The sequence below is a fragment of the Streptopelia decaocto genome, assembly GCF_964273445.1.
Source record: "Streptopelia decaocto genome assembly, chromosome: 26".
Taxonomy (NCBI): domain Eukaryota; kingdom Metazoa; phylum Chordata; class Aves; order Columbiformes; family Columbidae; genus Streptopelia; species Streptopelia decaocto.
Window position 1 is genome coordinate 514225 of NC_138681.1, and position 11479 is coordinate 525703.

General features: G+C 62.2%; 2 protein-coding genes across 4 annotated transcripts; both read left to right on the plus strand.

Moving 5' to 3' along the window:
• The first annotated feature begins 22 nt into the window (after window positions 1-22).
• On the plus strand, window positions 23-3176 carry CTSK (cathepsin K). Its single transcript, XM_082072863.1, has 8 exons — window positions 23-155; window positions 783-903; window positions 975-1097; window positions 1209-1364; window positions 1444-1662; window positions 1782-1947; window positions 2027-2132; window positions 2210-3176. The coding sequence occupies exons 1-8, from the start codon at window positions 148-150 to the stop codon at window positions 2307-2309; spliced, it is 999 nt and encodes a 332-aa protein (XP_081928989.1). The 5' UTR covers window positions 23-147; the 3' UTR covers window positions 2310-3176.
• A 448-nt stretch (window positions 3177-3624) lies between these two features.
• On the plus strand, window positions 3625-9829 carry CTSS (cathepsin S). 3 transcript variants are annotated; one of them, XM_082072866.1, is made up of 8 exons: window positions 3625-4192; window positions 4764-4967; window positions 5158-5280; window positions 5813-5962; window positions 6079-6303; window positions 7364-7529; window positions 7950-8052; window positions 8446-8634. In XM_082072866.1, the coding sequence occupies exons 2-8, from the start codon at window positions 4836-4838 to the stop codon at window positions 8507-8509; spliced, it is 963 nt and encodes a 320-aa protein (XP_081928992.1). In that variant the 5' UTR covers window positions 3625-4192; window positions 4764-4835; the 3' UTR covers window positions 8510-8634. The 3 variants fall into 3 exon arrangements, with proteins under 3 accessions (XP_081928992.1, XP_081928990.1, XP_081928991.1); XM_082072864.1 differs by lacking the exon at window positions 8446-8634 and adding an exon at window positions 8643-9829 and having other exon boundaries at window positions 3634-4192; XM_082072865.1 differs by lacking the exon at window positions 8446-8634 and adding an exon at window positions 8643-9829 and having other exon boundaries at window positions 3634-4192; window positions 4803-4967.
• Window positions 9830-11479: the final 1650 nt, after the last annotated feature.

Here is an 11479-nt window from a genome sequence, read left to right on the forward strand (position 1 = left end):
GTGTCCCCCGTCCCCTCCTTCCCCCGCCGCAGCCGCCAACATTTTCCAGCTGCCTCCGACTTCCTCAATCCAGCGCCATAAAAGCTGCTGCAGCTGCGGCCCCCGGTCCCGCCACCCCGGTCCCGCCGCCCGTGTCCCCGCAGCGCCATGCCGGGGTAAGTGGGGGGACAGGGGGCCTGACAAGGCCTTGCTGGGGCGCTTGGGTGGCTTTTGTCCCCCGGAATGGTCCCCAGTGGGAGTGGGGGGAACGGGTTGGCGCGGCGGCGCCGGGACCGTCAGTGTTGGGGGAGTGAAGGGGAAACTGAGGCACGGAGCACAGGGGGCTGGGGCTGCATCCCCTGCCGGGGAGAAAGCGGGTGAAGCAAAGGGGGGGACGGGATGCTGGGGTCCCCCATGGCGCCCCCTGCACCCCCGAAATTCGGTTTATTCCCGGCCCGGGGCTGCGGGGAAGAGCCGGGTGGGTTAATGGGAACCGGCTGCCGGCTCATGTGATGCCGGCGCTCGGCCAGCGCCGCCGGCCCCGAACCGGGCGTGGGGACTCCTGCTCCCCCCCCGGCCCCGAACCGGGCGTGGGGACTCCTGCTCCCCCCCGGGACTGGGTGTGGGGGTCGTGGCACCAACACTGGGCAGTTGAGGGGGTCCTGGTCCCCACCAGCCCCGAAACGGGGTTGGCGGGGAGGTCCCGGTTCCTCTGCTCCCAAAGCAGGGTGGATGGGGGGTCTCGGCCCCGAAACTGGGCGTGTGGGGGTCGCAGTGTCCCCCAGCTCAGTCCCCGTCCCCAGGATGTGGTGGCCGGCACTGCTGGCCCTGCTGGTCCCGGCCGCGGTGGCCCAACCTCAGCCCGAGCTGGACGCGCAGTGGCGCCTGTGGAAGAAAACGTACGGCAAGGAGTACAACGGGCAGGTACGGCCGGGGGGCTCCGCGGGCTCCGGGGGGACACGCGGGGCACCCAGCGGCGTCTCCCCGCGGCGCAGGCGGACGAGGCGGCGCGGAGGCTGATCTGGGAGAAGAACCTCAAGTACATCAACCGGCACAACCTGGAGCACGCGCTGGGCGTCCACAGCTTCCAGCTGGCCATGAACCACCTGGGGGACATGGTGGGTGACACCGGGACGGCAGCGGGTGGCAGGGACGGGACGAGCACCCCTGGGCGCTGCTCTGTCCCCAAGCCCCGCGGTCACACCCGCCCACCCCCCGTCCGGCCCCAGACCAGCGAGGAGGTGGTGAGGACCATGACAGGCTTGAAGGTGCCTCGTGGCCACCAGCGTCACAACGGGACCCTCTACGTCCCCGACTGGACCCAGCGAGCCCCGGCGGCCGTGGACTGGAGGAGGAAAGGCTACGTGACGCCCGTCAAGAACCAGGTGAGCGGGTGGCTCCCGGGGCGCGGTGGCACCTCGGTGTCCCCCCCGTGTCACCCCGTGTCCCCCCGTGTCCCCGCAGGGCCAGTGCGGCTCGTGCTGGGCGTTCAGCTCGGTGGGCGCGCTGGAGGGGCAGCTGAAGCGCAGGACGGGGAAGCTGCTCCCGCTCAGCCCCCAGAACCTGGTGGACTGCGTGGCCAACAACGACGGCTGCGGCGGCGGCTACATGACCAACGCCTTCGAGTACGTGCGGCAGAACCGCGGCATCGACTCCGAGGACGCCTACCCCTACATCGGCCAGGTGGGGACGCGGCCCCGTCCTCTCCTCCCCCCGACCATCGCCATTTCCTCCCCTTGACCATCCCCATCTTCTTCCCCCAACCATCCCCTCCACGTCCCCTGCCCTCGCTGGTCCCGCAGGACGAGAGCTGCATGTACAGCCCCAGCGGGAAGGCGGCCAAGTGCCGCGGCTACCGGGAGATCCCGCCGGGCAACGAGAAGGCCCTGAAAAGGGCGGTGGCCAGGATCGGGCCCGTGTCCGTGGGCATCGACGCCAGCCTGCCCTCCTTCCAGTTCTACAGCCGCGGTGAGGAGCCTGGCCCGGGAATCCAGAGGGGTTATCCGGCGGGGGGGGTTATCCGGCGCGTAACCAACCGTCCCCCCAGGTGTTTACTACGACGAGAGCTGCAACGCCGAGAACATCAACCACGCGGTGCTGGCGGTGGGCTACGGCGCGCAGAAAGGCGCCAAGCACTGGATCATCAAGAACAGGTACGGCGGGGCCGCTCGGGGCCGGGCTTTACCAAGCCGGGCTTTGCCGGCGGCTCAGGCTCCGCGGTTCCGTGCAGCTGGGGCGAGGAGTGGGGCAACAAGGGCTACGTGCTGCTGGCGCGGAACATGAACAACGCCTGCGGCGTCGCCAACCTCGCCAGCTTCCCCAAGATGTGAGCGCCCGGCTCCCCACCCCGAGTCCAGCCTCGTCCACCCCATCTCCAGCGTCGCTCCGGTTTGGGGAGATTCTGCTTCTCCGCGGGGAGGACCCCCCAGTTCCGATTGTCTCCGAGACCCCTTTTCCGCGCCGTCGGTGCCGCGGACGCTGCACCCGCCCGGGGACGCTGGTGCGAACGGCTCCGGCATCCCGGGTGGGACCCCCCGTGCAGGACACGGCCCCGCCGGCCCTTGTCTGTGAAATAAACCACTGCTGGGAACCAACAGCGGGGCTGGTTCGCTGCGCGGCGCCAGCGCCGCGGGGGACGGGGCTCAGGTGGTGGAACAGTCGGACGCAGGAGGGTTTTTACACCATTTCCCAGTTTTAGGGTAGAAAACCCCCCAGGGCGGCGCCGTCCTGCTCCGCTTCCCCAGCCCTCCATTGCGCCGCGGTGCCGCGGCTGAGCCACCGTCGCCACCGCGCTCGGCACCGCGGCCACCTCCCAGATTTCATTTTAACTCCCATTTGGGTGGTGATTTGGGGCAATTCGTCCCCGGAGCCGGTTCCAGCATTGGCCATGGCTTTTTGGGTGAAAAATGGGTGAAAACAGGTCCAAACGCGGTCGCTGAGCAGCTGCTCCCTTCATTCTCCTCCCCGAGGGGCACCCAGGATGCGCTTTTTTGGCACAATCGGCCTTTTTTAGGCTCCAAAAATTGGGATTTTTGCTCCTTTGGGAAAGTCCCGGGTGCTGAGTCAGCACGAAGGGAGCGGGGTGATCTGGGGACAAACTGGTGACAAAGTGGTGACAAACAGCGGTGACAGAGCGGTGACACGCGGCCGCTCCGGGGCCTCGGGCTCTTTGCATTAAGAGGTGTTTGTAAACATGTTTTTGGCGTTTGCGAAGCGCAGGAGCCGACGGGCGCCCCGGGACCCCCACACCGGGGGGGATCGGCCGCGCCGGCGCAGCGGCGCTGGGGACACGCCGCCTACAAACCACCAAAACCCCAATTCGGGACGTTTCCGCCTCGTCCTCGCGTCGGGGCTGAAATCCCACCCGGTGCCTCATCTCTGGCCTTGGGAGGATTGTTCTAAAAATACCAAAAAAAGTGGTTTTAATGGATTCAAAATGGATTCATTCACCTTCACCTGCTGCTTCTCAGGTGCTTTAATTCATTAACGAATTTAATTCCTTAATGACTTAAACCGTGTCTTTCCCCCCGTGCAACCCCCTCGAAAGGGAATAAATGAGATTGTTGTCTTTTGTTGCTGCAGCTGGTACTGACCCAGGTGAGCGCGGAGCTGAGGTCTGGGAGGTCAGGTCTACCCAGTTCAAACCAGCACTGAATAAATGGGATTTTCTTTTATTTTTATTTTATTCATTTTATTATTATTTTATTATTTATTTTATTATTTTTATTTTATTTACTTCTAAGCCCGGTTTTGGGCTGGTTTCAGCGGGGAGCCCAGGTCTACCCAGCCCAACCCAGCTCCAGCCTCGGCCCCGTCCCGTCTCTCAGCTCAGCACCAAACCACAACAAATGCCCAAACAGATCAATTTTGGCGGAGCGCGACCCCTGCCGCGGCTGCACAGGCAGCGCCGCCCTCCGCAGGGCCCGGCCGCTCGTCTGGGGAGAAAACCATCATTTTGTGGTGGCTGCGACCATCCCGGTTCAAAGAGCCGCGTGACGGCCGCGCCGGCTCCCAGCGAAGCGAAAACGAAATCAGAGTGTTTCCTCATTTCCTGGCTCGTGATTTGTCCGGCAAATCGCAGCCGGTGTCCCGGTGTCTGTCCCGGTGTCCGTCCCGGTGTCTGTCCCGCTGTCCGTCCCGGCGCTGGGGACGCTCCGCTCCGTCCCCGTCACCCGCGGGTCCGGACGCGCCACCCAACAAGCGGCTTTGCCAGGTACGTCGGGGCTTTGTGTTCAAACGGCGCCGGGGCTGGAGGAAGTAAAACTGGAGAAATTCTGGTTTCTGCTGGGCTCTGTCGCCATCTTCTCTGCCCAACCCTGTTATTTTCATTTATTTTATTTCTTTTATTTTTATTTTACTACTTTTTATTACTTTTTTTTCTTTGTTTATGAGGTTTTTTGTGGTTTGTTTTGGGAGTCTTTTTGCCGTTTTCTTTTCTTGTTTGTCTTATATATATACACGTACATATTTAACGCTGGCAAAGGCAGGTTTGCCAAACCAGCCGCTTGACCAGGTGATGTGGAAACGTCCCCCGGGCGGGTGGAGCCGCGGGACGCGCCGTCGCCCGGACGTGTCCCCGCGTGTCGGTGTCCGCGGGTGGGGCGGGACACTCGCCCCCCGGCGCCGTTCGGGAGCCCGGGTGGGATTTCCCAGCCCGTCCCGCGGAGTTTTGGGGGAACCGGAGGGCGGGGGTGGGACGGGAGCCGGTGGCATCACCCGGTGAGGACACCGCGCCACGTCGGGGGTGTCACCACCGCCCTCGCCAAACCGGATTTGTCACCAAGGGGTCAATTGCGGCTCCGAGCCCTCGGCTCCCGGCACAGGTGACACCGAGTCCCCGGTCCCGGCGGAGCGGGATGAAGCTCCTGGTGGTTGTCACCATCCTGGGGACCGTCACCCTCCCGGTGGCGCCGGGACAGCCCGACCCCGCGCTGGACTGGCACTGGCAGCTCTGGAAGAAAACCTATGGCAAGGAGTATCGGCACGAGGTACCGGTGTCCGGGGCTCGGGGTGGAGGTGACAATGTGGCCGTGCTGCTCCGCCACGACCGCCGCGGTGTCACAGACGGTCCAGCGGCTCCTCGGAGCACAGTCGGGTTTGCGGGGCTCCCGACGAGGTTTTGGGGTGAAGCGGCTGCGGGGGTCGTCGCCGTGCGTCACGGGGTCTGCTCGGTTGCAGGAGGAGGAGGGGCAGCGGCGGGAGACGTGGGAGAGGAACCTGCGCCTGGTGACGCTGCACAACCTGGAGCACTCGCTGGGGCTGCGCTCCTACCAGCTGGCCTTGAACCACCTGGGGGACATGGTGGGTGCCGCGCTCGCTGTCCGTTCACCGCGGGGACGGCGCTGGGGGACACGTCTGCTCGTGGGCTCCAGAAATCACGGAGAAGCTGCTCGGACCAACCCGCCGGCGTGAAGCAACCGGGCGTTGGGAAATAACTCGTTAATGCAACGTTTGGGTGGACGCGCTCGGTCCTGGTCATTATATGTGTGCAAACCGCCCTCCTCGGCGGCCCGAGGCCGGGGGGGTTCCTGCACCGCCCGCCGGCTCCAGGGGGTTTGGTGCTGGAGTGAAGCTCCGTGGTTTCTTTTTCTCGCCCTTTTCAATCGTGGGACGGTTGGGGTTGGAAGGGGCCTCTGGAGATGGTCGAGTCCAACCCAAACGAGCATCTGGAAACTAAATGTAAGGAATTAGAAAGCCAAGGACTCCCCAAACCTGGTGACTGTTGCCGCTCAGACCGCTCAAGGGACGTCCCCTGCAGCCCCGGCAGGACCTGCCGAGAGCAGAACCTCGTGAGCTGGAGTTTTCCAGTAATTCGTGTTTTCTTTCCCCCCAGACCAGTGAGGAAGTGGCAGCTTCGTTAACCGGGCTCAAGGTTTCTGCTCGGGCAAACCGGAGCTCCCGGTACCGCCCGCAGCGCCGCGGCGAGACCCCGGACACAGTGGACTGGAGGGACCAGGGCTGCGTCACCGAGGTGAAGAACCAGGTCAGAGCAGCTCCAGCTCCCTCCCCTCGGCTCCCGCTCCCTCCCGGGGCCTCGGCTCCCGCTCCCCCCCAGGGCCCCGGCTCCGCGGGGCAGCGTCTGAGCCCCGGGGTTCGCAGGGCGCGTGCGGGTCGTGCTGGGCCTTCAGCGCCGTGGGGGCCCTGGAGGGGCAGGTGAAGCTGAAGACGGGGAAGCTGGTGTCCCTGAGCGCCCAGAACCTCGTCGACTGCTCCGCCATGTACGGGAACAAGGGCTGCGCGGGAGGCTTCATGACCAGCGCCTTCCAGTACATCATCGACAACGAGGGCATCGACTCGGACGAGTCCTACCCCTACACGGCCCAGGTGGGCGATGGAGCCCCGCGGGACGCGCGAGGGCGGGCGCGCGGCCCTTGCTCCTCTGTGGCCCTTCTTCTCCTCTTCCACCCATTAACCGCGTGCGGACGGGGTTCCCGGGGCCTGGGGCAGCGCCAGCGCTGGGTTGGCGGTTGACTCCATGACCTTGAGGGTCTTTTCCAACCAAAATGGTTCTGATTTCCCTCTGTTGCGGTTTCCACCGCCCTGTGTCGTCTCCTCGGCTTCTGCGGCCGATTCGTTCAAACCCGGGGAAGGGACCTTTATTCTTTTTTCCTCGTAAGCGAGTGGCGGCACCAGCAGCCGGAATTTCTACCTGTTTACTCCTGCCCTACATAAATTATGGCGCAACGCGCCGTGCGGAAGGGAAAATGGGGACAGGAGCCCCGAGTCCGGCGTCAGATCTTATTCCAGCTTCTGTAGCTAAGGAGTGGGATACTGATATTTTTACCACTTCAGTAGGCGACATTTCCGGTGAACACGTTCATAAAAGGCTGGTTTTAAAGAAAATAGAGCAGGTGCTGCGTGATGCTGCGGGGCTGGGCGACGGAGCCGTGGGAACCGGAGCTCCCCATGGTGAGAGTCCCGGTGTCCGGAGGCGCCCGAACGAGCCGAGTCCTGGCAACACGGCCCATGGAAACGGGTCCAAATAGCGACTGCTCAGCCCCAGGGGGAAAAGCGGAATTCGAGTGTTGGGGCTGAGCTGGCAGCAGAAGTTGAGGATGAGGAGGAGGAGGGGGAGGTTCTGATGGGAAAGGCGAGAAATGGGGCAGTTTCGATAGGGAAGTGAGAGGTGGTGTCATCAGAGGTTTCTAGAAAGAAGGCACAAAGTTCCGCTGATTCGGTTTGGCTGCTCCTGGTGTGGGGAGCGACAGGGCCGGGTGTCCCTCCCGGTCCCCCGGGCGTCTCTGCTGTCACCTGCACGCGGGGGTCAAAGAAACGCAAAGAACGGGGTCGCACAGGGTGAAAACGAGTTGGTAGAAACGTCCCAAAGGTCTGGAGATGTTCCCGGTGTGTTCCCCACGTTCTTCACCGTCCCTTGTCCCCCCAGAACGGGACGTGCCGGTACAACGCGTCCAGCCGCGCCGCCACCTGCTCCAGGTACGTGGAGCTGCCGTACGGCGACGAGGCCGCCCTGAGGGACGCCGTGGCCACCGTGGGGCCGGTGGCCGTGGCCATCGACGCCACCCAGCCCACCTTCTTTCTGTACAAGTCAGGTACGTCCTCCACCCCCGGCCTTCCTCGCCGACTCCCGGGTCTGTCTGCACGTCAGGCTTGGGAAATTGGGTGGAAAACGGCAATTTGGGGCTTAGCTCCTGGTTGAAGGGCTTGATATGGCAAAGCCTGAGACAGCAGCGATGGTGGTGGAGGTCGGGGTCGGGGTTGGGGTCGGGGTTGGGGTCGGGGTTGGGGTCGGGGTTGGGGTCGGGGTTGAGGTCGGGGTTGGGGTTGAGGCTGAGGTTGAAGGTTGAGGGTTGTGGTTGGGGTTGGGGTTGAGGTTGTGGTTGACGTTGAGGGTTGTGGTTGAGGTTGGGGTTGGGGTTGGGGTTGTGGTTGGGTTTGGGGTTGAGGTTGGGTTGCCGTTGACGCTGAGGGGCGTTGTGGCCCGTGTCCTTCCCCACCGCGCTGTTCCGCAGGCGTGTACGACGACCCGCGGTGCACGGACGAGGTGAATCACGCCGTGGTCGTCATCGGCTACGGGACCCTCGACGGTAAAGACTATTGGCTCGTGAAGAACAGGTAAAGGCTCGACCATCCGTCACCAAACCCCCGTTGTCCGTACGCTCGTCCCTAGGGAACGGCGCCTCCCGCCGGCATCCTCACCGTTCTGTAGTAACCGACGTCTGTAATGACGATGTTCTGTGTTCTGTGATGTTCACGGAGGCGGGAGGGGGATCAGCTGCTGCTTGTGCAAGAGGGTTCGTTAGAGGTTGGGAATTGGGGTCGGTCCTTAGATCATTAAATCATCGAATTTACGCTCAACCGTGTCCCAGCACCTGGAGGTGTGACGGGACCTTAAATGCAGCTAAAATGCACCTACACCCACCTTAAGTTCCTTGAGGGTGTCGTCATGACTTGATATGGGGTTAGAAATGCCATGAAATGGTTACTTGTAGGATTATAAAATCACAGGATCATAGTTTGGGTTGGAAGAGACCAAAAGTCTCCCAAGAGTCCAACCGTTGACCCTGAATAATGAAAGTGAATGAACAATGAAGCGCCTCGATGCTGAGATGTCGGCACATCAGCCTCTTCACTCACAGAACAAGTAACTTCAATTTCCCCTTTTTCAAACATTTCTGTCTGTCCCTCTGTCCCCCGTCCCCAAGCTGGGGGGTGCACTTCGGCGACGCCGGCTACATCCGCATGGCGAGGAACCACCACAACCACTGCGGCATCGCCAGCTTCGCCTGCTACCCGCTGCTGTAGAGACCGGCACCGAGCACCCGTTAACCCCCGTGTGTCCGCGCCGACCCGCCGGCACGGCGAGGAACCGCCACGGCCCTGCGGCATCGCCAGCGTCACCTGCTGCTGTAGCGCCCGTTAACCCCCGTGTGTCCGCGCCGACCCGCCGGCACGGCGAGGAACCGCCACGGCCCTGCGGCATCGCCAGCGTCACCTGCTGCTGTAGCGCCCGTTAACCCCCGTGTGTCCGCGCCGACCCGCCGGCACGGCGAGGAACCGCCACGGCCCTGCGGCATCGCCTGCTGCCCGCTGCTGTAGCGCCCGTTAACCCCCGTGTGTCCGCGCCGACCCGCCGGCACGGCGAGGAACCGCCACGGCCCTGCGGCATCGCCAGCGTCGCCTGCTGCTGTAGCGCCCGGTACCGTGTCCGCACCGACCCGCACTGAACAACCCCGGGCAGCGATCTGCCCTCGGCGTGCACGACGGGTTCGGAGCTGATCTCCAGGCGCCTCCCGGCTGCTTTCTGGGGGAAAAAAGACCTTTTTCCCCACAGAAAAGAGGCTGGGACACAAAAGGCGTTTTCCCCCGGACTCTGCCGGCGGTCGCGCCGGTGTCAGCGCGGGTGGCGGTTTCCCGTCCCGCTCCGTGCGCCCGCACCAACACCGTTTGGCTCCGGGTGGCGCTGGCGGAACCGCAGAATTTGTTGGGAAAAATAAAATAAGTAAAATCAGCTTTACGGTGCAAAAGCGAATCTGTGCATGGGGGGGGCGCTGCCGGCACAGCCTGATCCTGGTTTATATTGTTCTGTTTGATTCTGCTTTAGTCTGCTTTGCTTTCTTCTGTTTTACTTTGTTCTATTTACAATATAATATGTCAGATGATATATCATAGGTGATAGATGATATGTCATAGGTGATAGATGATACATCATAGATGATAGGTGATGTATGATAGATATTTGTAATTGATATGATATATGATATGATATGATGATATGATGTGATATATGATGATATGATACAATGATATGATTGATATGATATTGTGCTGTATCATATTATATTCTATTGTATTATATCATACTATATTATACCATATTACCTTTCCTTCACTTTCTTTTACTGTTGTTCATTTTCCTGGTCACTCAGTGTTACCTGATACTCGGTTTATTGGACGTTCTCCCTCTCCAGCGCGGGACCCACAAACAGCTGATTTTGCCCCAAAACGTGTCCCGGCCGCTCCCCGTGTGGCGGAATTTTGCGTTGGAGCAGAACCCGGGGAGCGTGGGCTGTCCCGGCGCGGTTCCCGGGCCGCTCCGCCCCGGCGCTTTTGTTCCGCGGGGCCTGGGGGCGGCGGCTGCTTCTCGCTGCCCAAAGCGGCATTTCGGGGGGACAGTCACTTCTCGCTGCCCAAAGCGGCATTTCGGGGGGGCGGTCACTTCTCGCTGCCCAAAGCGGCATTTTGGGGGGACAGTCACTTCTCGCTGCCCAAAGCGGCATTTCGGGGGGACGGTCACTTCTCGGTGCCCAAAGCGGCATTTCGGGGGGACGGTCACTTCTCGGTGCCCAAAGCGGCATTTCGGGGGGACGGTCACTTCTCGCTGCCCAAAGCGGCATTTCTGCGGCTGCGAACGGGCTGACCGGGGTCTCCGTGCCGGGCTGAGGTGAGGCAGCTCCTGCCCCAAAACTGTGGGTTTTGCCCCCAAAACTGCTCCTTCTCCAAAACCACTTTCTGCTCTAAAAATGGGTTTTGCTCCAAAAAGCGGTTTCTGCCCCCAAAACGCTTCCCGCTGCTCCCTGGCGGCCGCCCCCCAGATCCACCAGAATGAACCAGCGCTGGAGCCGGGTTTGGGATTTCGAGGCCGTTTGGGATATAAAGAGGATTTTTGGGTGGGTGGGACGGAGAGGAGGGAAACGGCGACGCGGGGCGGCTGGGCCGGGCGGCCGCGCTTTCCGCCTGGGTTCTGTTTGTGTTTATTTGTGCTTCTGTTTGTATTATTTGTGTTTATTTGTGCGTCTATTTGTGTTATTTGTGTTTATTTGTATGGGTTTTGATTTCATTGGTCACGGGTACGAGCGGAGGCCGCGTTGGTGCATCTGGGGCCGCGGGCGCCGCCGGCCGACGTCACCACAACCTGCGCAAATGTCCCGGTGCCACCTGTTTGTTAAACCGACGTGGGTTAAACCCTGATTGTTAAACCGACGTGGGTTAAACCCTGTTTGTTAAACCGGCGTTGGGGTTTACTGTTTGTTAAACCGACGTGGGTTAAGCCCTGACTGTTAAGCCGGCGTTTCCGCCCGGGATCTCCCCCCGCGGGGCTCGGGGCTGGGGCAGCCGGGGGGTTAGTTATTTGTCCTTTCTTTTTCCCTTTATTATTGTCTTTGTTTTCCCTTTTCTTTCCTTTTTTACTTTCCCCCCCTTTTCACTCTATTGTCTCCTTTATTTTCCCATTTCCTCCCTTTCCCCTCCACCCCCCGGCCGTTCCGTGGGCGGGCCGGGCCGGGCCGGGCCGGGCTCCGGGCGCAGGTGCCTCCGCCCGCGGCGCCGTCGCCGCTTCTGCCCGGGGGGAGCGACATGAGGTGAAACTTCTCCCGGATCAGACGCGTCGGGCCCGGCCGAGGTGCGTGAGCGGGGGCAGAGACGCGGGGCTGCGCTGCGGGGGCAGGGACGCGGGGCTGCGCTGCGGGGCAGCCCCATGGAGCTGGGGTGCAGGGGGCTCAGCTCCACAGCAATGGGGATCAGGGGGTTCAGCCCCACGGCA

Coding starts and splice junctions, on each gene's coding strand:
- CTSK (XM_082072863.1), top strand. Junction 904..974: donor GCAAGGAGTACAACGGGCAG/GTACGGCCGGGG, acceptor CCCGCGGCGCAG/GCGGACGAGGCGGCGCGGAG. Junction 1,365..1,443: donor TGACGCCCGTCAAGAACCAG/GTGAGCGGGTGG, acceptor GTGTCCCCGCAG/GGCCAGTGCGGCTCGTGCTG.
- CTSS (XM_082072864.1), top strand. CDS start 4,836: ATGAAGCTCCTGGTGGTTGTCACCATCCTGGGGACCGTCACCCTCCCG. Junction 4,968..5,157: donor GCAAGGAGTATCGGCACGAG/GTACCGGTGTCC, acceptor GCTCGGTTGCAG/GAGGAGGAGGGGCAGCGGCG. Junction 7,530..7,949: donor CTTCTTTCTGTACAAGTCAG/GTACGTCCTCCA, acceptor GCTGTTCCGCAG/GCGTGTACGACGACCCGCGG.